The sequence below is a fragment of the Ahaetulla prasina genome, chromosome 6, assembly GCF_028640845.1.
Source record: "Ahaetulla prasina isolate Xishuangbanna chromosome 6, ASM2864084v1, whole genome shotgun sequence".
NCBI classification, from domain to species: domain Eukaryota; kingdom Metazoa; phylum Chordata; class Lepidosauria; order Squamata; family Colubridae; genus Ahaetulla; species Ahaetulla prasina.
Window position 1 is genome coordinate 59,005,854 of NC_080544.1, and position 24,805 is coordinate 59,030,658.

The 24,805-nt window shown below is 40.6% G+C and overlaps 1 protein-coding gene and 1 long non-coding RNA gene across 2 annotated transcripts in view; one reads left to right on the plus strand and one right to left on the minus strand.

The window, feature by feature from the left end:
- The window catches only part of LOC131201105 (uncharacterized), a 43,687-nt gene extending 30,637 nt beyond the window's left edge, over window positions 1–13,050 (plus strand). Inside the window, exon 3 of the long non-coding RNA XR_009155784.1 lies at window positions 3,629–13,050. This is a non-coding gene — a long non-coding RNA (uncharacterized LOC131201105). The remainder of the gene's footprint in view (window positions 1–3,628) is intronic.
- The window catches only part of WBP1L (WW domain binding protein 1 like), a 51,921-nt gene extending 34,948 nt beyond the window's left edge, over window positions 1–16,973 (minus strand). The window contains exon 1 of the mRNA XM_058188708.1: window positions 16,819–16,973. Coding sequence (XP_058044691.1) covers window positions 16,819–16,905 — 87 coding nt within the window. The 5' untranslated portion in view covers window positions 16,906–16,973. The remainder of the gene's footprint in view (window positions 1–16,818) is intronic.
- Window positions 16,974–24,805: the final 7,832 nt, after the last annotated feature.

Here is a 24,805-nt window from a genome sequence, read left to right on the forward strand (position 1 = left end):
TTACAATAGCCCCCACCCATGCCCATCCAATCCCCCTCCCCACTTACCTAATTACTGCTCCTTTCAGGCTGGCAAAGCCATGTTTTACATCAGTTGCATCAGCTAGCAACTGAATCTGCCTGCCTGCAATCCATCTCCTCAGTGAGCAACTCAATCTGCCTGGTTTGCTGGCTGAGGAACTCTGGGAATTGAAGTCCACAAACCTTAAAGTTACTAAGGTTGGAAACCCCTGATCTAAAAAATATAAATAAAATAAAATAATAAAATAGAATATTTGTGCAGCTTTCTGAGAATTGGTGTGTTTCTGCAGTGTTTCACTCTAACTACACAAACACACAAAATCTCACACAGCTGTATGTGGCATTTTGTGTGTATGTTTGTGTGAGTCTGCTGTGTTGTGTTGTGTGTGTGTAAAGTATGAAAGTTGGTTTTTGAGCGATTTGTGGCTGTGTGAGGTTCCTGCTTGTTGCAGGAGCCATTTTGGGTGAAGTGCAGCTGCTTTTACATTGTGTGTGAGTCAGTTGTGTTTCGTTGTGTGTGTGTAAAGTGTGAAAGTTGGTTTTTGGTACCTCTTATTGTTTTGTATACTTTATTTTTATTATTTATTGTTGTTGGCCACGCCCACCGTCATCTGACCACCAAGCCACGCCCACTAATTAAGCCATGCCCACAGAACCGGTAGGCAAAATTTTTAGATTTGACCCGTTAGGTCAGAACAATAAACCCAAGTCCCATGCTTCTGTTCATTAATTCCAAAAGTAAAGTCTTTGGTTTCAATTGTGTGTTCATCTTTAAAAATCTTCTGAATTAACATATTTATTTGTGTCCAAACTTTTCTGGCTTTTTTGCATATCCATCAGACCTGATAAAATATCTTTCCATGTTCACATTTCCAGCAAAAATTTGAAATACTTTTATATATTCTAGACAATTTCTCTGGTGACAAATACAAACAATACATTATTTTATAAAAAATCTCTTTAAGGCTAGAACATAATGTAAATTTTAAAAAATTTAATTACATATTTTCCCAGTGATCTATTTGTATATATTTAAAGGTAGTCCTCAACTTATGACTGGTTACTTAGTGACTGTTCAAAGTTCTGATGGGCCTAACGCAGGGTACTTATGACCCAGATTTCACATTCCGATGACTGGTTCCCCTTGCATCCACATGACTGTGATTTGGGCTCTTAGCAATTTGTTTGCAGTTATGACAGGTTTCCATGTCCTCCGTGATCATGTGATTGCTATTCACAATCTTCCTTGCCAGCTTCCCTGAGGAAGGTTGCAAGCCACTGTCGCAGGGGTCCCTCTAGTTCCTGGTGGCTGTCTGTCAGTTGGGACCCATTTGGGGATGGATCTTTTTCAGCTAGTCTTTCTGAGAGCAGACAGTTGCCTACCACTGTCACTCTGCAAAGCAGCCTTTCCAGGCTGATTCTAAACACCCCATTCTCCAAGTGCCTAGAGTGAAAATTTCACTTAGCTTTCACCATGGAGTTTTCTAGCCAGCATCTTTGAGAGAAACAGGGCTGCCTATCAGATGGATTTCACCCAGTGTGGGGCAGAGTCCCTCTGAAAAGCAACCCTGTTACTCTCAAAGACACTGGATGGAAAAAGTATTTCTCCCCTTTCAGAAAGATTGTGTTTTCTGGCCGGCAAATATATTTCAGAAAGGGGAATAAAGGCTTCTTCTTGTCGTTCTCCCTTCAGAAAGATCCCATTTGCTGTCTTTTCAGGAAATACCATCTTGGGGGTTGGGGTGTCTTGGAATTTGGGAATACAACAAAAGAGACAAGGAGATTTAGTACACAGCTTAGGCTCCTTTAGAATACCAGTTATAAGCATTTCAAACAACTACTAATTTATTTTGCCTATAATAGGGCACATGTGTGAAACTTTAGGGAGTTACTGCTCATTCCTTTTTACATCATTTTTCAGAAGAACTATGTTTCAGTAGCTTTAAGGCTAATTTAAACAAACTTGTTCAAGAAAAGAGAAAATACATGACAATAAAATGTTTGATCAGAGCCTGTTTAATTTGGAAAATTGTTTTATATGAGCAAATGTATCTTTGCAGCTTGCCATATTTATTATACATGCTTTCCCAATTTTCTTGTAAAATCAAAATTTGGAGAAAAGATTCTACAGATCAAATATTTCTTCTAAATCGTTTGTGATTAAATTTATTCTAAAACTGGCCATTACTATGAAGCAGAAGAAAAGAATGAGTAATCCTAATCTTTATTAACATTTCACTATTCATTCAATGATAGATAACAGTAAAAGAGTGGCTTTTACTTATTTAATTATACACTGCCTGTCTTCTTGACTGAGCACTCAAGGAAAGTGATCCTAGAATACTTCCCATATCTATGGTTTTCCCCATTCAGAATCCATAAAAACCCTTTTTGCAATTTAGGTATGTTAATGTCAGGGTTCCAAGTAACACTCCCAACCAAGTAAGACTCCGAGGCAGGCAATTCCTGATTTAAATATCCATTTTATTAGAGATGTCATATTGGCACATCTGGGACAACCCGAATCTGAAAGCTTTTCCCACCCAAAGGAAAGTCAAAGTCCATTCTCCTGCACCCACATGTCCATCACATGGTCCCATCAATCCACTGTCCCATTCAGCCTTCCAGTCACACCTGTCCAAGTGCAAGCTGAATGTCCTTGACTCTCAGAGAAAAGAATGTTGTTATGGCTAAATAACTCTATTAACTCCATGCAGCCCCCTAGCACTAAGTGTGGCAGCCCTGATCTGTGGCTCAGACTGGTAAGACAGTCTGTTATTAACACAGCTGCCTGCAATTCCTGCAGGTTCTAGTCCCATCAAGCCCAAGGTTGACTCAGCCTTCCATCCTTTATAAGGTAGGTAAAATGAGGACCCAGATTGTTGGGGGCAATAAGTTGACTTTGTATATAAATATACAAATAGGATGAAGACTATTGCTAACATAGTGTAAGCCGTCCTGAGTCTTCGGAGAAGGGCGGGATATAAATACAAATAAAAAAAAAAAAAGATGGCCTCCAGGGCTGAAAGTTAAATTGTTTGCACTAAAATAATCTTCCCAACTTGAATTGTTTTTGCAACTTTTATTCTGTTTGTATAGCATTTTTTAAATTTCTATATAGGATTTGTTTTATACAGTATTTAGGTGACCTGCTGAAAGTCAGTTTTAATGCTGGTGGGATACAATATGATTAATAAATATAACTGAACAAATGAACCAAACTTACTGTTAACCATGTCTTTGTGAAACCACCTTACAAGAGAAAGCAAAATACTTAAGTTTTTATTTAAAGTAACATAAAGAAAAAACAGAAATACAAATCCCTAACCCTTTATTTTCTAGGATCAAATTACCAATAACTTTTAGTTTATCATTAAAATCACAGCTAGCGTGGGGGAAAAGGAATGACACAGAGAATTCCTTATTATCAGTTATAAGTTACAAATGTTCATGAGTCCAGGGAGGTTATATAGACTTTCCTATTACATCTCATATCATATTGCTAAACTAATCATCAGTTCAGCTTGTCCTCCTCAAAATTGTAGTTCGCTGCAGTGTGTTAATTAATTTTTGGATGGTATCTCAGTTACTACTTCTTTGTTAAAAAGGGATGCAGTGTCGCAGTGGCTTAATGATGGTGAAACTGCCAGCCAGAAATGGTCTGCACTAGGTTCAAGCCTAGCTCGGAGATACAATGAGCCCCCATCACTCAATCCCTAGCTCCTGCCCACCCAGCAGTACAAAAGCACGCAATATTGTGAGTAGACAAATGAGTTACCACTTTGGTGGGAAAAACCCACCAAACTGCGTTCATGTATGTGAAGAGCGGAAGCTGGAGCTGGACCTCATCAGACGTGAGGCATTGTGACATGAAGTGAAGTGAGGCAAGATCGGTGGAGAAGCCCAGAAGAGCAAGCAACCCGAGTACTGCTAGTTACCTGGTGTATGCTAGTTTGCCCCCTGTGGTGCACCAAGGATAGAACAGAATGAATTCGCAATTTAGGCTGTCCAAACTGCGTTGTGTGTCTAGCATGTAGAGATTTCCCTGGCACTATATACCGTATGTGAAATAAATAACTTCATTTTCTTAAAAAAATATTCTGTAAAAAAATGTGGGGCCAGGATTCGTATCATAAAGGAGACACAATGGTAAAAAACTGTGTTTTTCTATGTCTCCTGTATCTTCAATTAATCATCAACTACACGAACCTGGGGGAGAAAAAGTATCAGTTTAATGTCAAATTTTCAAAATGATAGTCTGCTCCCTTCAGAAGAAATTCGGTCTCCAGATCTCTTTCCTAGGCCAAGTTCCTATGAGAAAAGAGTATTTGTTGCCTGGAATTAACTGCTACTGCCTACAAGATATACTTCACGCTATGGGATTCTTGACCCCACATGTTACAATTTCTAAAACATGGTGGGATGCTTATTTTTGTTTACAGTAGAGCACTGTGTCCCTGGGAGTTTTCCAGAAATGTAAAAATTTGCCTAGTAGATAAATTCAGCTTGCTACATTGAAATAAACAGCCTATTTGATGGCATTCATTTAGTTTTAAATCTATTTAAACTCTGGGATAGCTTCCAGCCAAAAAACCCTGGGGACTTCCGTTTTGTGGCATAAATAGTGAGAACATTATTTACAAGGAAATCTTATCTCAAACGATTTCCCACATTCTCAATGGGAAGTGAAAGCTATTAAATCAGTGTGGCAACCAATATACACAAACTTATCATAGTCATTTTTAAAAGAAATTATGCTTTAGCCCAGAGGAGCCCAACGCTGTTATGACAGCTGGCCTGGTATAGTATTTAAAGTTGCTGGACTAGGAGCAGGGAAACCTGAGGTTTCATCTTCACTCAACCACAGAAACTCACTGGATAATATTTGGCCTCTCCGTTTGTCTTAGTCCAATGTACTTCCCAGGGTTGCTCTGGTTGGGAAAAACAGGTGGGAGAACCATTTGCACCACCTTCAGCTCTTGAAGGAAAGGCAGAACATGTCAAATACCAAATAAACACATAACCCTGACTGGCAAACAATAGAATAGAATAAAAGAAAAAAGATTAACTTAATTGCAATGAGAAAGGAGGGTGAAGAAAAGAAGCTTCCTTTCTTTCTGAACTATACCTTTCCCACCCTCCCACCCACCTTTCAGCCATACCTCTACAGTTCAGAGAGAAATAGTGATTGCTTGCCAACTCCACCTCTGTCAACATGAAAGTGTATTCAAGGAAAGCTGCGATGAGTAATGCTACAAAAAAGAAAAATCTTTTTTTCCCCTTGTTCCTTGTAGAAGTTGGCAAGAAAGATGTCTACAGCCTTATTAAGAACTGAAAGATACCTAGAGTGGCAGCTGTCCTGGTAACCACAGCGCTCTCATTGAACCAGAAATAGACACTGAAACAACTGTGAAAGGTGGGCACACAGCATTGGTGAACAAGGCTCAAGCAACACATGAACACTGACAGCAGGTGAAGAGGCCAGAGTACGCACAGAAAAAGCTGAGCTCTATCAGAACCAGCAAAACAGTAACCGTGTAATGAAGTCAACAATATATCTCCAGCAGCAAAAGGAGAAGCAAAAAGAAAGCAAAAAAGACTGAATTAAGACAATTAAGCAGGAGAAAAAAATATGTGCTTAGATGCAGTTTAAGAATTTGTCTTGATTTAGCTATATGATTTTACAAAGTTTCTACTCTCCTTAGGAGCTTTCGCTCCCAGGGGTCAGTTTTCATTGGTTTAACATCTGAAGTGCATCTATTGATATTTACATTATTAAAGATGTGGGATCTTTGTTTCCAGTTCCAGGTCTATATCACATTTGAGATCAATACTCTGCACCTGTTTTTTTCCCCAGTGCTGGTACTGAGGTTTGGTTTCTCAGCATAGGAAACACCAGGTTAATTAACTTGATTCACTTCTGAAGACTGCATTCTAATGTGGACCATTATTATACCAGCTATAACAGATATACTATTCAAATCTATTATGTAGTCTCGGTTAAGATTGATACTGAAGTCTCAGCATCAATCAGGAGAGTAATAGCATTAGTATATTGTCAGTTTGAGACCATCTTTGTTTTCTATCAGATTCAAAAAGTACTATAAAAGAACCGTTCTTTCAACTTGGCTGGATTCAAGCAACATCCTAAATCATACACAATGGTTTGTGAATTACAATTGCTAAGATTATATAGCATACTGTATTAAACACTTAGTGTGATATATAAGAAAAGGATATACAATGTTGCTTCCCAACACTTGGTCTGTGGACCGGCAGCAGGCTTTGACATGCCATAAATTGGACCATGCAAAGAAGCAAAACCCCATCCACAGGATGCAGGCAGAAATAGCGAAACCATGCCCACTCCAGTCCACGCAAAAACCTTTCTCCACAGAACCCCCAAAAGGTTGGGGGCCACTATAATGCAATTGTCTATTACAAACTGTCAAAACATCAGTTATCAAGATACTAATGACAAATTGGGATTAGTGTCACAGTAAAGTAAGAATGTCTTCCAAATGTCCACACCTTTTTCACTAAGCAAATATTGTTTTGTCTTTGTAAACCAGGGGTAGTCAACCTTTTTATACCTACTGCCCACTTTTGTATCTGTTAGTAGTAAAATTTTCTAACTGCCCACCGGTTCCACAGTAAAGCGCTGTGTATCGTCGTCTGCACATGCCTCTCGCGCATCATGGATTGGGTTGGGGGGGGCACAGGCTACCAGCTCTGCTCGTCTATTACAGCTGGGTGGTGTGGGGGGAGATGCGCAAGCTATTCTGGGACAGGCTCTTTTATTTGCGGTCGCACTATAGCGCCATTTAGTATCACTTACATAACATGAACTAAACTTATGCGCGGGAGATACAAATAGTATATTTTCAGAAATTTAAATTGTCACAGGGAATTTTATGAAAACCTAATGAAAATGTTTTTAAATAATGCTGTGAATTTTTTAAAAAAAGTCAATTAAATTAAAAAAAGGAAAGTGCTTCAGTATCAGACAAAACCCCTACCGCCCACCCTGAGAGGTGGAACGCCCACTAGTGGGCAGTAGGGACCAGGTTGACTACCACTGTTGTAAACTGTAGTTGAAATTGATTTTATTCCACAACTATGAGCATATGATTTTTGCTATTTGGCGGATTTCACTGTTCTTTTGCATAAGCCTTAGCTCCTTTGGCCTGGGAATGTTAACAATAAAAGGTGAGACATAAATGTCATAACAGAAAGAGGGGGTCCCTTTCATTTCTCTAGTAAAACATATTTCTATAAATAGCCTGATCAAGTTTCATTTTATAATAATAATAATAATGTTAGATATAAATACTGAGTTCAATATTCAGTCTGAAGTAAGAATGCCATCTGCTGGATACTAGTATTTCAAGGCTAACTTGTTCTGACCCAGTTTTGTTTACAAGATTGGGCATGACCAAATGTGCAAGAACCAACAAAAAACAGAAGCAATTATCTGGATAACTGGAATACAGTTTTATGTTTTAAAAAATGGAAGTTGAATCATTAAAGTTAAATTGCTGTTAAAACTGAATTGTTAAATAAACTACTTTTTGGGCAATGGATTCTCAAAAGCTGCTTTAGTTACAGGAAAACTAAAAAAAAAAGCATGATGTAACAAAAGAAGTGAAAGAGGAAATTCCAACTAAACTAACTTAAAACTACCTGACTGGAAAAAGTGAACAGCATGATGATATGTACATATATATGTCACAACTGAGTTTATAAGTAAACAAGCATAAATATATTTATCTGTAAAGAAAACCCCTTGATTCCAAGACTGAAGCTAACTTTGGGAAGCTTTATGCTAGCTTCCTTCCACTCAGTTACTGGGTTATGATTAAGTACTGCTGCATCTGCCAAACTGTTTTATTTGCCAAAATAATGCTGACATTTGCAATTACCCATAATACAGTAACTCACATTTTTTCTGCTCTACTCAGAGGGATTTTTTTGTTATATCTTCTGGTAAAGGAAACACACACAGATACAACCTGCTACACTTTACAGGAATTTTTAAGTAAAATATTTTGTTTTCCTAGTATGTTCAAAAGACATTAAGGAAGAATGTGGAAAGTAAAACACTCAGCTGTTAGGATTTCTATCTAAATCAAGTGCTGAAAACCAGAGTTAAGCAAGATTCACTCCTTCTGTTGTAATATTACTGTAACTCATATTCTTTGTCACATGTAAGATGGGAAGACACAATTGTCAAGTTTTCTATCTAATTCATAACACTGAATATCTAAGTAGTTAATAATACAGTAATTATACAAAAGATATTTCGTATCTGAATTACCTAGAGCTACTTATATGTTGTATCTTCCATAAGATTCTGTTATAGCTAAAAACACAAGCAGACTAAATATTTTATCTCGGCTTGCATCAATGTATGGAATACAGGCACTCCTCAATTTACAACCATATGGAGCCTGCTCATTACAGTTATAAATCATGACAACCATAAAGCAGGAGCTGTGACTGGATCTGTTTTTACAATCTTTTGGTTGTATTATCATTAAGTGAACACTGTGGTCACTGTGAACTCATTGTTCGTTATGGGCCATTTCTGCAGAAAACTGGAAGTAAACATTGGTTTTCAGCAAAAACATCGTAAATTATGATCACGTGATAGAAGGATGCGAGAAACAGCAACAAATGCAGGCTTCTTGTCAATCACCCGAAATGTGGTCACATGACCCCAGGTGCTGGCCATCCTAACTTCAAAGCCAGGTTATAAATGCCTTTTTGATAGGGCATCCTATCTTGGAACAGTTGCTAAATGATGAGCTGTTAAGTCAAATACTACCAGTACTGTAACTCATCTTTCAAATGTATCTCTGTTTTGCCACTTAGCAATAAGAAAGTCTCAAAAATGGAACATATCTTCAAAAAAGAGACTGTGACTTAAAAGAGCCTTTTTTAGCTTAATAAAGTTAATAATCTCATAAAATGATTAAGATATGAAAGGCATGACTTATTCTGTTTGAAAAATAAATTGCAAAGTAGCTGCTTTTTCAACAAAGTGATTGCAGTCCGCCCCCCGCCCATAACTGAAAGGCTCACCAACAGCTCTGGTTTCATCCAGTCAAAAAGATCTTTTATAGATGAACAAGATGCAATGCTTGAGCAGAGTCTGGGTTGCTACACATCTTCTTCATGACCTGTTTTCCATTCTATCTTTTGTGATAATCAAAAACAATCATCAGTTGTTCCCCCATGTTCAGATTGGGAAACAACATTCAACATTATCAACCACTAGACAACAATTGACCTGCGGTGTCATTGTTTCAAAGGTATTTCCTTACCACATCCCTCCAAATCTTCAATTAATTGCTGCCAGCTTCCCACAGGACTGAAAAGAGCCAGACACATAAGAACAATGGGAGAATTCTAGTGTACTGCCTTCACTGGAAAGGTTGTTAAAAATTCAGAGATAAATCTGCCTTGAAAGTAATATTAACTGTATAGCACAAACATCAGGAATTGACCAAATGAAAAGTTTTATGACATTTTGTATTATGTTATAAAATGTTTTATAATTTTTATACCTTAATATGTTTTACAAAATTTGTCAAATTTCAGTTCCACTGGTCATGAATTTAGGATTTTGGATAAATTCTTTAAGTTAGCACATTTGAAGTAGTGCAAAAATTATTGCCCTATGATGCATTGATTTTGCCATTAAAAGTTACACACAAACAGGTGAGTTTTAGCAATATACAGATTGGTAGAATCCCATTACTTACAAGATAAGATCACAAAATCATAATCTATACTTTTATATATATATATGTGTAAGTTTAGGAGCAACTTTCCCAATATGATTTTTCATATCTATCAAGAAACTTGATTTTGGGACGTGATTCACTACAAAACTCTCTTTAATTAATTATTGTTATTCCATATATACAGCATTAGACTCTTTTTGTGACTTTTAAGAAAAATTCTTTTATTTCCAAATAATTAAAAACCCTCCCCCATATTTTAAACACAACAAACTGTTTTACATTAAGCATATCATTGAATATTCATTTATATTGACAGGTTTAACATTTCACCTTAAGCCATGTTACATTTAATCATGTTTTGATGACTAAACCACAATTGGCTGGGTTCCCTCATTACTCTAAACTAAAACCATATGAAACACACTAAAGCACACTATGTAATGTCTTAGTGCATTAATCTGCAAACTGTTAATCACAATCTCCTGTGGGTTGTGATAAATTTGAGGAGTATGAGAATTTCTGGCTGGTCAGAAAGATTGTACACATGTGAGAGGGAAGACAGCACCTGCATAGTTCCAATTCCTAGGGAAATCAAGAGGGAAGGAACTAGTATCATACACAATGGGAAACAGTGCACTTCAGAACTGGGATGATAACGCAGCACCAAGTTCAATATGTTGGGTAGCTGCAAGTGAACCAACATGCTTTCTTGGCTGCTTTTGCTGTTGTCAAGAATCTTCTCAGGGCTTTTTTGCTATCTGATATGCTACCTGTGGCCACCTGGCTTCCTAATAGTAAGACTTCCACAGAACTCCAACCAGTTTGCTTCCAAATATGGAGAAAACGTCAGATTCTATCATGCCTGGCCATCTGGCAGCTGAAGCTTCTAGAATGCAGTGTAAAAATTCCACACAAAATTCCAATACTATTCATATACATACAAACATTGTCAGTATTATTACTTTACAGAGACTGCAGCACTACAAAATTTGAGATTCCTTAATGCCATAAGCAAATCTAAGCAGTGGCTAAATAAGATCACAAAAAGTGAAATCCAAATTAGATTGCATTTCTTTTGAGTTTTCTCAAAATTTCTGTAATAGTGGGAAGACTTCCGGTTGACGTTGCAGTGAGAATGGCTGGAAAATAGCAGGCTCCACTGAGCCCTGCAAAAACCAGCCAGCAACTGCTGTTGGGAGACCCTATGGGGTCCAAGCCACCTTGTAGCGGCGAAGAAAGGAGAGGTGCTTCATGGACCATGAGGAACTCACAATTTCCTCGTTAGGTCCGAAGCAAGCTCTCCTGAGTGGCAGCAGGGACGACAGCCATTTTTAGCTAGTCACAAGCTGGGACCACAAGATTTGTGCTGGAGCAATCTGTGGACAGAGCATTGAAGCTGGGTGAGATAACTTCCAACTCTTACCTTAAAGACTTAAGTACAAGAACTTCAAAAAAATACTCCAAATGTTAAGGAAGCAGCGAATAGACAGACTGAGAAGCTTAAAGACTGAAAATTAAGAAGTGAAAGAAATGCCCAAAGGAAGCTTTAAAATATAGAAAGCTGGGGAAAAAGCTTAAACAATTTGAAAGATGATTTTTTGAAAAACTGTCTTTCTTATTTGTATGTTTAAGCCCCCTGGATTTATCAGAGAATCAGCTGTTTTTGACATACTGTTTAATAGTTGGAATTGGAAGTAGGAGAGCCATCTACTGGAAGAAGAGGAGCATTACAGCGGGAGAATTTTCAATGAAAGTGTATTACCATATTTTTTGGAGTATAAGACGCTCCGAACTATAAGACGCACCTACCTTTTTTGGTGAGGAAAACAAGAAAAAGAAATCTGCCTCTGCCTCCCAGCAATTTTGCCTTGTTGCAGCAAACAGCAAATAGCCTGCTTTACTTTCATTTTCATTTTCATCATAGCTTGATTAGCACAAGAAAAAAAAATCTGCTCCTAGCAATTTAGCTCCTTGCAGCAAGCAGCAGAGGCCCGCACAGCAATAGGCAATGGCAATCCCTGCAGCCTGAAACAGCTGAGTTGGGACACCAATCCAACCGACAATCAACTTGTGCTAATTAGGCTGTGCTGAAGCTGAAATGGCGAATGGGCGGAGGCTCCGGGGAAAGGCCCGACTCTGTTTCTCCTCACTTGCAGTCACTCTTTTCCAAAAAATATGCTCAGACAAAAAAGTGTAGGAAGTTAGCACCCACCTTACTCCTACGAACATGAGAAATTTTAGAAAATATTAAAAGGGCAGAATATTTCCCCTACAAGGGAGGCAGAAACTCAGGAGGCCCCCCACCTTTGTCAATGGGCCATTAAGGCCTGGGCCAGTCTATTCTACATAACAAAGATCTACCTCCTTTAGGCAGAGCCATAGTAGGAATTGCCCAAAGCCCTTTCATTACATCATCACCCAGCAAGAGTCAACCAAGCCTGGGACTCAAAAGACAACCTACAAAGTTACCCTTGCATTGGCCAAGAGGAGTCTGACAACCAATCAGTACACAAGTTCAAATTCAAAGCCCAACAGTGGGTATAAAACCCAGGCACTCTCAGCATCTCTTCCCTTTTCTGCCCAGGATCTTAAGCCATGTGATCCTGTTCATCAATAAACCTTCTTTCCAAGCAACTTCCATGTTTCCAGTGTCTTTCTCCACATTTGGAACTGAACCCAGATGGACGCTTCTTCCAATAATTGCTTAGTGCAAATTAAACAACTGGAAAAGAATTAAACCTGTCCAAGTTAAATATATGTGCAAAACGGCAGTGCACTTAAAATAATTTAAGTGCTGTAATGAATAGCCACAAATAGTAAACAAGTTTGAAATACATTTGACTTTTTATGATGAAGTCATTATTTAGATAAGATAGCTGTTATTAACAAGTTTGATACTAGTTCTCAAGCTTCTCTATCCCCAGACTACTTTAAGTATATCAACCTAAAGGTTAGAGATAAAATGCCTAGGGAAGAATACTTTTCCTACTATTTCTGGGGATTTTCATCGATTGCATGCATTCATTCATTCAGGAAAGAATTGTGTTATTTCGCTTATATGCATTTTATATCTGATTACAAAAACTATGGAAAGTTAGTTTCAAAATTATTTTCTTTTCTGGATGTGGAACTAATTTATATGTTACTATTTCTTCCATGGATCTTTTAAAGTAGTGTTTTATACTTAGGTCTGGCTTATAAAATACAAATCACATGAAGGAGACATATATATTATTTGCAGCATTTAAAATACAGAATTTGCACTTAGGAAGGTTTGGTCCTTGTAATTTTCTCTCTTATAACAGGATTCCTCAAACTGTTGGGGTTGCAAATTCAGGAGGTGGGACACTGACAGTCAAGTCAACAAGGCAAAGTAGAAATGAGATCTGACAGAGCTCCAGTTTTATCTGCCCAAGTGTGCATGCAGATCAAATCACTCTCTCTTCCTCCACCTGGACAACCTGGATACAAGCTAAACAAAGTAAAGAAGAAAATCTGGATAATGATTTGACAAAGATCTGGCTTTGTGTGCACACGTCATTTCTTCATTGCCCAAACTTATTCTCACTCTGCTTAGCTAAGCAAGCTTGTCCAAACAAGACCCTGATTGAGTTCTGATATTGCCCCAGGTTTGCATCCTTAGGCCTTATGCTTTACACACCCAAAGTTGAATCACTGTCAGAACCTGATATCACTCTGAATGTCCTAATGTAAAGGGTAAATATCAATCAATATCATCAGGGCCTCTGGTGGCTCAACAGACTAAGCAGTCTGTTATTAACACAGCTGCTTGCAATTACTGCAAGTTCAAGTCCCACCAGGCCCAAGGTTGACTCAGCCTTCCATCCTTCATAAGGTAGGTAAAATGAGGACCTAGATTGTTGAGGGCAATAAAAGTTGACTTTGTATATAATATACAAATGGATGAAGACTATTGCTTAACACAATGTAAGCCGCCCTGAGTCTTCGGAGAAGGGCGGGATATAAATTCAAATTTAAAAAAAAAATTAAAAAATGAATATGGAACAGGAGTGACTAAACCGGAATTAAGGAATTACTGTATGCAAAACTAAATATTCATCTTTATAATTGATTAGAAACATTCAAACAATAAAATATTATTTAAAATACTGAAAAACTATACAATGGTTTTAATCTGTAGATAAAAACCTAATTATTTTAAGTAGCATATTTCTTGCCTCATCCTAATCTTAATAAAATAATTAGTTTTATTAATTAACAAAATGTAAAAAATATACTGGAAAATATAGTTTTCAAGGGCTATAAATTCAGGGGACTTAAAGATATAATCTTGGGACTGATTAAATTTTATTGACAACTGGTTTTATTGGTGTTTATAAAAATTGAGATATTGAAAATGTGATGGAACACTGAGTGATATTTATATTATTAAAATATTAGGGGTTAAAAAGTATATTGTATAAAGAAATGTTATTGATGTTCACATATACTTTTGGAGAAAGTGATAAAAAATCATAAAGAGAATAGTTTAAAGTTAATGTGATAAGAACCCCAATAAATGGGAAAAATAAATATATATAAATTGGGAAAATATTATAATATAGATTGATACATAGAATATATTATAATTATAATGAGCACATTAAAATCAGAAGTTGGAAGATAAAAATTCTGTATGTATAACGGTATTATTACTGTGAGTAGTGTGTGAAAAATATGTTAATCCAGTCATTACACTGTCCACAAAAAATGTTAAAGAAAAACTGCAAATATACCAAAAAAAGAAAAAAAGCAGCAGCAGAAGGGAAAAATAATTAGTTTTATTCAGGGTTAGGGTTCACACAATAGAGTAGAATAGAATAGAATTTTTTATTGGCCAACTGTGATTGGACACACAAGGAATTTGTCTTGGTGCATATGCTCTCAGTGTACATAAAAGAAAAGATACTTTCATCAAGGTATCATCAATTTTATATAGTTTTAGAAGATGAGGGCATTGACAAATTTAATGAGAAGCAACTTCACAATGAGGTAGCAGAGGCAAGGGCACATTATTATTTTTCAACCTAAATGCAAGATACATAAAAAAAACCAAAATGACAATATTTGTGTTCTGTTTACATAATTTTCCTCCCTCAAAATGGGAGCCTATACAAAAACAGTAGTCTAGGAGACTGAAAGAAATAGAGAATTCTTTACTAGTGTATATAACTTTGCTACATTAATAAGACCAACACAAACGCATTAACTGTTCTGCTTTTTTCAGACGTTTAGCATACAGATAGGGAATTTCCAACATATTGCTCCAGCTGACTGTCCAATATTGTATAACAATTACTCTAAATAGAAATAAAAACAAAGAAATCATATCCAATGAATAAGGATAAAATTAACATAAAATTACAGAGTACAGAAATTAAAACAAGAGAATCCTATAAATTATGTAAAGTTTAAATTATTATAATGAATAATCTAAATATCATAAATAACTAAGAGATAACGGTAAAATTGCATATTAGAATTTATAAAATACTACATAAATGTAAAGTGTGACACCTTATATTAAGTCTAATACTTGCTGAAGCCCTGCTAGGATTTATGGCCCAACTAATTACAACAAAGAAATAGCAAAATAAAACAGAATGGTATGTGTACATTTAAAAGGAAAAGGAAAAGGAAAAAAAAGGAGAGGGAGGAAAAACAAAAACATAGGAAGAGAAAATATACTCAGTTATGGAAGCCTAGACTGTCTACAAATAAGTCCCTCCTATTACCAGAAGTAAAAAATTGTGGTGCTTGAAGTCATACAGATCAGTTGCCAGCACCTACCAGTTGCCAGCTCCAATTGCCTTTCCTCTTTGAGGAAAGGTCAAAGATAACTGAAGATAACTAGAACCTCGAGTGCTTGCCTACAAGGGTAACAGGGCTAACATAACAGCAATAAAGTCAGTATTCATGATCTAGAATCTGGCAAAAACCAAGGGTCCCACAACAAATTACATCTTTCTTCCTCTTGAATCAAATGAAGATTGAGAAATCATTTTTTTCTTATTTAATAATCACATTTTCTTGGTAGCAATTGTGAGTTCTTGACTTCTTCGCACAAAGCTAAAGATGAAGCTTTACAAAAATAATTAAGCAGCATCATTTTTTTTGACATAATTTCTTCCCAGTTATTAAGAAGAGGATTGCAAAGATCCCACCTGTTTTATGTGCATGCATAGACACCAGTAGCTTGGTTCACACCTGCTGTTCAGAGTTTAGTGAATAGTGGTTTACTAATTAATTCCATTAGCTGGTTTTGTACAACATACTGATTCCCAACAATCACAATTTGATCTACCATTTTGTTCCAACAGTAGTTGCTTTCACGCATTATGCTAAACCACAGCTTCCTCAATCCTTCGTTTACTACATATACAAGTATGGACTCAGAAGCGTATTAAACCACAAACTACCATTTACAAGCTGACTTAATATACGTTTCCACCATGGATTTGGCCCCCGGTAAATATCTTCATATTTGTTTCAATCTATTTCCCGAGTGTCTCCAAAGCACTGAACCATCAACAACCCGTAAAGAATAGGCTGGGCTAAAAATGAGGTCCGCTAGTTTTTAGTTTAGGGCGACTTTGTTCCAACCTATCGCGACAACGAGGTGTTACACTTAACATTTCCCACGTACAGCCTTGTATTTCAGATGCTGAACGCCTGGGATAATGTCAACGTTTACGCCTGGGATAATGTTTACTACAAGCACTGTTATTTCAGAAGATTTGCCCTCTTCTCGAGGGAATTTCGTCTCCTGCCACCATCACGCTTTCTGAACCAAGCACTTCTTTCCAAGCTTTCCTCGCTTCGGAGGTCCTTTTAGAGTGGACCCGATCCTTGTTTCTCCATGCAACTCCCATGCGGAAAGAGGCCTGGCCTCGGTTTCCGCTGCCCTCGCCCTGCCTTCCGTTCTCGTTCCTACCCGACTTGACCCGACCCCCCTCCAGCCTCCATGTCCTGCCCTTCGCTCTTCTCGCCTCCCGGCCCGAACCCCGATCCCGCCACACCCGTTTTACCTGCGCGGGCTCCGTGCTCGACGGCATCCCCTCGGGCAAGGCCTGGAAGAGGAGCAATGCCATTGCACCGAAGAGCCTCCGCTCCATTCCCCCCCACCCCCCGCTCCCCAGCCAACTTCACCCAAATACTGTGAGTCTGGCCGGGAACGAGCGTACCCCAAGAGCCTTACTCCACCCATGCCATGCTTCTCATTGGGTACAAAGAGGCCGTTCCTCTCTTCCATTGGCTTTCGCTGCTGCTGTTTAAATTACGGCTGTGGAAATGGGAGTATTTTAAGAACAGGTTCCGCCTTTTTTCGCCCGCGGAGGGGGGGGGAAACATATGAAACGCCGAAACGGCCATATTAAGTGTGGCGGAAGTATGCATAGGTGGCGGAGCCAGCGCGTTTCGTTTTTCTCGTTTAAAGAGACAGAAGGCAGAGAATGGAACAAAGGGAGGTGCGATTATGTCCTTCGAATTGGGACAACCGGTTCATTGTAAGAAACGGGGCGGAGGGGGTGAAGGACGGAAGAGAGCGCTTCTTAGATCTTTTGATTCTGCAGGAACGAGAAGGAATCTTTTCTAAAAATTATCCTTGGTCACAAGAGCAAGAAATCCAGGGCATACATACAAGCCTGCCCAGACAGAACAGGCGGGTACAATTGTATATGGCCCACCCGTTGTCTGCATGCATCAGTAAAATGCTAAGAAAAGCTACCTTGTTCTTTCTGTCATTCGTACACCTCATTTCACTTACCACTGATGTGATAATGACCAAGTGCAAGTAATGACAGAGTTCATACAATATGCTAAACCTTGGTTTACTTCATCCTGGATAATTGTGTTAAAAATTATTTGCATTCACCCTAAATCATAACTATATTTGACAACTCACAGTTGCTAGGTTGACACAATATGTTAAGCAAAATCGATTTTATTTACAAAATCAATTTGTAGCTCAGGTTTATAACTAAGTCAATAAACCATGGCATCATAATTTTGGCCATGTTGACTGGGAATTATGGAACATGAAATTCCATTTTTGTGGAGTAGCAGGTCGGGACAGATACTTCCAGAGGTAATCTTCAGCTTACAACCACGGTTAGGACGAAATTCCATTGCTGTGCAAGTTAGTTGTTGAGTGAATCATGCCCAATTTTATGATCTTTTTTTGCCATGATTGTTAAGCAAATCACTGCAGTTGTTAAGCAAATCACACAACTGTTAAACATATCGGGCTTTCACGTTGACTTTGCTTGTCAGAAATCAGTTGAGGAGGTTACAAATGGCAATCACATAACCCCAGGACACTGCAAGTATCATAAATACATCTCCTGTGCCCAAATTTTTTTTTTTTTTTTACATTTATATCCCGCCCTTCTCCGAAGACTCAGGGCGGCTTACAGTGTGTAAGGCAATAGTCTCATTCTATTTGTATATTTACAAAGTCAACTTATTGCCCCCCCAACAATCTGGGTCCTCATTTTACCTACCTTATAAAGGATGGAAGGCTGAGTCAACCTTGGACCTGGTGGGACTAGAACCTGCAGTAATTGCAGGCAGCTGTGTTTGATCTCATGACTGTGGAACTACTTGATAGTAAATTTGAGGAATGTTGTAAATCACTTTTTTTAATGCCATTGTAACTTTAAATGGTCATTAAACAAACAGTTGTTTATTAACCGAAAGAGGCAAGGAAGGTCCTGGACTGGGGTGCTTTCCCCATGGGCGGCTCAGCCTGGAGATCGGCGCCATCGGCGGTAACATCGTTTTCTGGACGTTGTTGGTGACGCCCAGAAGCCGGCAGCAGCTGGGGCAGTTGGACTTGTCCGCTGCTTGAGTGCTGTGACGGCCCCGAGGTCATCATCGGTGATAAGGAACCCGATGGGGATGCCGGACGGTGCTGATGGGGGTAACCCCTCCTCCCTTTTTTTTGAGCTGGCTGGGCCGTGGAATTATGATCATGAGGGCTTGGCCATTGACATCGCCGCTGCTATCGTCCCACGTAGAGCTTAGGCGAAGCCCATGGAGCCCACAACACTGGAGGACTTTCTTCTTCCCCCTGTTCCTGCTCCCTTCTATAGATCACCCTGGACTACCCTGGATTGTCCAGGAGATGCTGGTGTAGTAACTGATTTAGGCGGTTTTGGACCATCTACCGCCTAAGACTGACTTTATTGACTGTTCTCAGCCGGAGAGCCGGTGGTGACATCTTGACCGGCCAGGATGGGGCCACTAACCGGGTTTCTATCATGCAGACATTTTTAGCGGCTGACCTTCTTGCCCTGCGAGATTCCCCTCTCTTGCAGGTTTGGCCTTCTACATTATCGAGGGCCCACCTTGAGGACGGGTTTTGGAACCCCGAGAGGTGGCATGCCAAAACTAAGAGGCTTAAGGGATTTTTAACTAGTTGTTTTAACTGATTTTTTAAGGGGAGTTTTAATGGGATTTTAAGGGGAGGGTGGGAATTGACGGGTTTGGATCAGGGGGGACGGGCGGGGGGGGAAACCCGTCGGGGAGGGAGCCAAGTCCAATGTGTGTTCGCGGCGTTAATTCAACAGGTCCGAAGGTGGTGGGGGAGGGTGTCGTTCCAGTTTGTCAGGGTCGAGCTATTAATACGGTAAGTGGGAGAGGCAGATCCTACGTTTCCTCCCTCATTGCGTCGGCAGATAACTGCCCGGCCGCCCTGTTTCGGGTGACCCGCTCTCTCCTTCAACAGGAGGGGCGGGAGGACCCCCTACAAGGGCGTGCCGATGAGTTTAACGGTTATCTATACGATAAAATCGTTCAGCTTCGGGACAGATTGGATCAAAATTGGGTAGATCCAGGCGAGGGTTCCGAGACCCGTCTTGTTGAGGTGGTTTGGGATGATTTTGATCCTGTGACTCCCGAGGACATGGACAGGTTGCTGGGTAGGCTGAATGCCACCACATGTTTACTGGATCCGTGCCCCTCCTGGTTAGTACTGGCTACTCAGGAGGTGACACGAGGCTGGCTCCGGGGGATTACAAATGCTTCTTTGCAGGAGGGGGTCTTTCCCGCTGCCTTGAAAGAGGCGATGGTGAGACCCCTCCTCAAGAAGCCTTCCCTGGACCCAGCTGTTTTAGGGAATTACCGGCCAGTCTCCAATCTTCGCTTCACGGCGAAGGTTGTAGAGAGTGGTGGCATGTCAGCTACCCCAGTACCTGGATGAAGCTGTCTATCTAGACCCGTTCCAGTCCGGCTTCCGGCCCGGATACAGTACGGAGACAGCTTTGGTCGCACTGGTGGATGATCTCTGGAGGGCCAGGGATAAGGGTTACTCCTCTGCCCTGGTCCTATTAGACCTCTCAGCGGCTTTTGATACCATCGACCATGGTATCCTGCTGCGCCGGTTGGAGGGGTTGGGAGTGGGAGGCACCGTTTATCGGTGGTTCTCCTCCTACCTCTCTGACCGGTCGCAGACGGTGTTGACAGGGGGGCAGAGATCGACTCCAAGGTGCCTCATGTGTGGGGTGCCGCAGGGGTCGATTCTCTCACCTCTCCTGTTCAACATCTATATGAAGCCGCTGGGTGAGATCATCAGTGGCTTTGGGGTGAGATACCAACTGTACGCTGATGACACTCAGCTGTACTTTTCCACCCCGGGCCACCCCAGTGAAGCTGTCGAAGTACTGTCCCGGTGTTTGGAAGCCGTACGGGTCTGGATGGGGAGGAACAGGCTCAAACTTAATCCCTCCAAGACGGAGTGGCTGTGGATGCCGGCACCTCGGTACAGTCAGCTGCAGATGCGGCTGTCTATCGGGGGTGAGTCATTGGCCCTGATGGAGAAGGTACGCAACTTGGGCGTGCTCCTGGATGATCGGTTGTCCTTTGAAGATCATTTGGCGACCATCTCCAGGAGAGCTTTCTATCAGGTTCGCCTGATCCGCCAGTTGCGTCCCTTCCTGGACCGGGATGCCTTATGCACGGTCACTCATGCTCTCGTTACCTCTCGCCTGGACTATTGCAATGCTCTCTACATGGGGCTCCCCTTGAAGAGCACCCGGAGACTTCAGCTAGTCCAGAACGCAGCTGCACGGGTTATTGAGGGAGCGGTTCGGAGCTCCCATGTAACACCTATCCTGCGCAGACTGCACTGGCTACCTGTTGTTTTCTGGGTGCACTTCAAGGTATTGGTTACCACCTTTAAAGCGCTCCATGGCTTAGGACCGGGCTATCTACGGGACCGTCTACTGCCGGCCTCTATCTCCCATCGTCCGGTGCGTTCCCACAGAGAGGGACTCCTCAGGGTGCCGTCAGCCAAACAGTGTCGACTGGCGGCCCCCAGAGGGAGGGCCTTCTCTGTGGGGGCTCCGACCCTGTGGAATGAACTTCCCCTCGGGCTTCGACAACTACCTGACCTTGGGACCTTTCGCCGCGAACTTAAAACCTATTTATTTCGTATGGCTGGACTAGCTTGATTTTTACCTTTAATTTTAATTGAATTTGATGGGTTTTTAAATTTTTGTAATTTTATGGGGGTGTATATTATTTTAATTTTTGGGCAAATTTAAATCAGTTTTTTAAGGGTTGTTTTAACTATTGTGTATGTCTGTATTTTATCTGCCTGTTCACCGCCCTGAGTCCTTCGGGAGAAGGGCGGTATACAAATTAAAACATTATTATTATTATTATTATTATAGTTGTAAGTCGAGGATCACCTGTACATTGTGCTACCCAATGCAAGACAGGCTGAACCAAAACAAGCAGTTGCTTGAGTTCTACTGCTAAGCAATATTTGGGTGAAATATCAGGGGTGAAATCCAGCAGGTTTTGACAGGTTCTGGAGAACTGGTAGTGGAAATTTTGAGTAGTTCGGAGAACCGGCAAATATCACCTCTGGCTGGCCCCAGAGCGGGGTGGGAATGGAGATTTTGCAATATTCTTCCCCCAGGAGTGGGGAGGGAATGGGGATTTTGCAGTATCCTTCCCCTGCCAGGCCCACCAAACCACACTATGTCCACAGAACCAGTAGTAAAAAAATGTGGATTTCACCGCAGTTGTTCCCAAAGCAGCACAAATTGTGCACATAGCAAGGCTTATGGTAGGACAAGACGCTGGATCAAATAAATACAAAATTAGACAACCTCAATCATGATATGAGAATGAGATCGATGTGAGATCACATGTCTTTTAAAAATAGTTACAAAGTTGTTGTGAGTTTAAACCTTCTTTCTATCTCTTAAGTCTGATTGGGTTTGTGCAACTGCCTTTGAGTCAGTCTTGACTCTAAAGTCAAGTCTCTGCAGTTTTCTTGGCAAGGCCTTGCATTGCCTGCTTCCTAGGGTTGAAACAGAATGACTGACCCACGGTCACCAGTTGGCTTTGTACCTAATGGGACTAAAACTCATGCTATTCCAATTTCTAACCTGGTACCTTAACCACTTTGACTCACAGGAACAAAAGTTAATAAATTTGCAGTACTGTTCAACAAGTGAAATGATCATCCTAATATATGAACAAAATTGGGTTTGATGAGCTAACCAATATCTGTTGGGACTGAGGGACAGAAATCAGCAATAAACATGATTAACATAACTCTCCCAGTTTTCCTTCTGATTTTAGCAATAGCAATAGCACTTATATACTGCTTCATAGTGCTTTTACAGCCCTCTCTAAGCGTCAGCATATTGCCCCCAACAATCTGGGTCCTCATTTTACCCACCTCGGAAGGATGGAAGGCTGAGTCAACCTTGAGCCGGTGAGATTTGAACTGCCGAACTACAGCTAGCAGTCAGCTGAAGTAGCCTGCAGTACTGCATTCTAACCACTGCGCCACCTCAGCTCAGTTATTTCAACTGGATGTAGACTGCTGTGATGTACCAACAGAACTGAGAAACTGTTATGACAGTTGCATATAAATCTGTTTCAATTTACTAAATAAAATTTCAATTTAAAATTTTCTCATGAATCTCTTCACTATAGTCTTGAAAACGTAAGCCATTCTCATTGTTTTTCAGTGAGCTTGACAGCATAAAGCCCTGGTGCACCCATAATTTTATCTAAAAAACCTCTTGCTGCTCTTATTAAGGAGAGACTGAAACGAAACCACTGCCAGTATGGGTAAAATACAGCTGGTGAATCTGGCACAATTATTATGCAGTTGATATTAGTTATACTGCACTTTCAAAATAGTAGTGGAGATCTCAGTAACAGGACATACTTGCCAGATAGTTTGTCATTAGTTTTGCTAGGGCTCAACATTCTAATTAAATATTTGCCATTTAGAATAGTTTGGGGGAGGCAAAATGCAAAAACGGAATAATCTGAAGTAATCAATTTTAGATATGCTCAAAATTGATTTTCTCCTTTATTTTTTTGGTCAAATGATGAACTAGTAAAAGGCTGGAGTTTTCTTTTTTATATATATTGTTAAGAGGTTCAGGTAGTGAAGTAATGAAAGGGGTGACTTTTCTTCTTATTTCCCCCAGGGGAATTTGACAAAAGTTCTGCAAGTTTCTCCTTCTAGCCTAAGTTACAGGAAGAGCCTTGAAACTCTGTGCCTTTTTTCACCACGCCTCAAAAAATTTGTCTATAGAAAAGAAAGGAACTGATGCTTCCTTTCCTGACATCCATGGGAAGGATAAAATATTAAGGGAAGCCACTGATTGAGGGTCATGTTTAGAGATTACACCTAGCTATTATTATGACTAAAGTATAAAAGGCTGAAATCCAGAATGCAGTTTATTAAGCCATATAAAGCCGCAGAAGAGCCCTTAGTCTCTTGTTCATGTGAAGAAGCCATTTTGTTGAAGCATGTCTGCCTGACTTTGGCCTGTGGTTGATGGGAGATTACGTCTGAATCCCATTTACATTACCTTGAGTTCCAAATGGGTTAGAATTGTGTGAAGTTTAAAATAGCTTGATGAAAACTGCAGATTTCTAGCCATACTTAATGTTAATCTAGCTGAAACTTTATGTTGTGTCTCGTTCGCTTCCCCTGCAGCCGGGCCCGTCTTATCTGCTTCCGAACGCTGAGGAATGTCCTAGCATGCCTCCTGGCCCCAGCCCTGGCTCCATGCCCAGACAGGCCGAGGAAGAAGAAGTGCCTCCAGCCCCCAGCCCTGGCTCCATGCCCAGGCAAACGGAGCAACTAGACCCCTCCCCCACAGCATGTGAGCCTGAGGAAGGTCAATTACCAACAGCTGGAGACTGGAGTGACCCTCGCTTCAGGAGAATTGATAGGCGGCGTCAACAGAAGGAAGGGAGGGGCAGGCCTGGATAAGTGCTGAGTCATGGAGCCATACCCCATGGCCTATATAAAGGATCTGCTTTCTGGCATTCTCTGAGTCAGGCAAAGTCTACCTTATATTGCTGAAGTCACTTTCTGGTCTCCTGCCTGCCTTGAGAACTTTGCCAGGACTTTGGCAGAGCTGCAGAGGCACGCCTGATTCGGATTCCCCTGGCCCGGCCGTCAGCGGAGGAGTGGGACACGACACTTTATTTGAATCCTTACATCTTTTCCAGGTTCATGTATCTACTTGTCTTTTCAGTGAGATCATCACAGTACTGGCTATTTAAGGTAAAGGTAAAGGTTCCCCTTGCACATACGTGCTAGTCATTGCCGACTCTAGGGGGCGGTGCTCATCTCTGTTTCAAAGCCAAAGAGCCAGCGCTGTCCGGTGTCAAAGCCAAAGAGCCAGCGCTGTCCGAAGACATCTCCGTGGTCATGTGGCCAGCATGACTCAACGCCAAAGGCGCACGGAACGCTGTACCTTCCCACCAAAGGTGGTCCCTATTTTTTCTACTTGCATTTTTACGTGCTTTCAAAACTGTTAGATTGGCAGAAGCTAGAACAAGTAATGGGAACTCACCCCGTTACACGGCAGCACTAGGGATTCGAACCGCTGAACTGCCGACCTTTCGATCAACAAGCTCAACATCCCTTATGAGCCACCACGTCCCTTGGCTATTTACAGATTTGTAAAATAATAGGGGTTAATACGCTGCATTAAACCAGCAGTCCCCAACCTTTCCGGCTCTGTG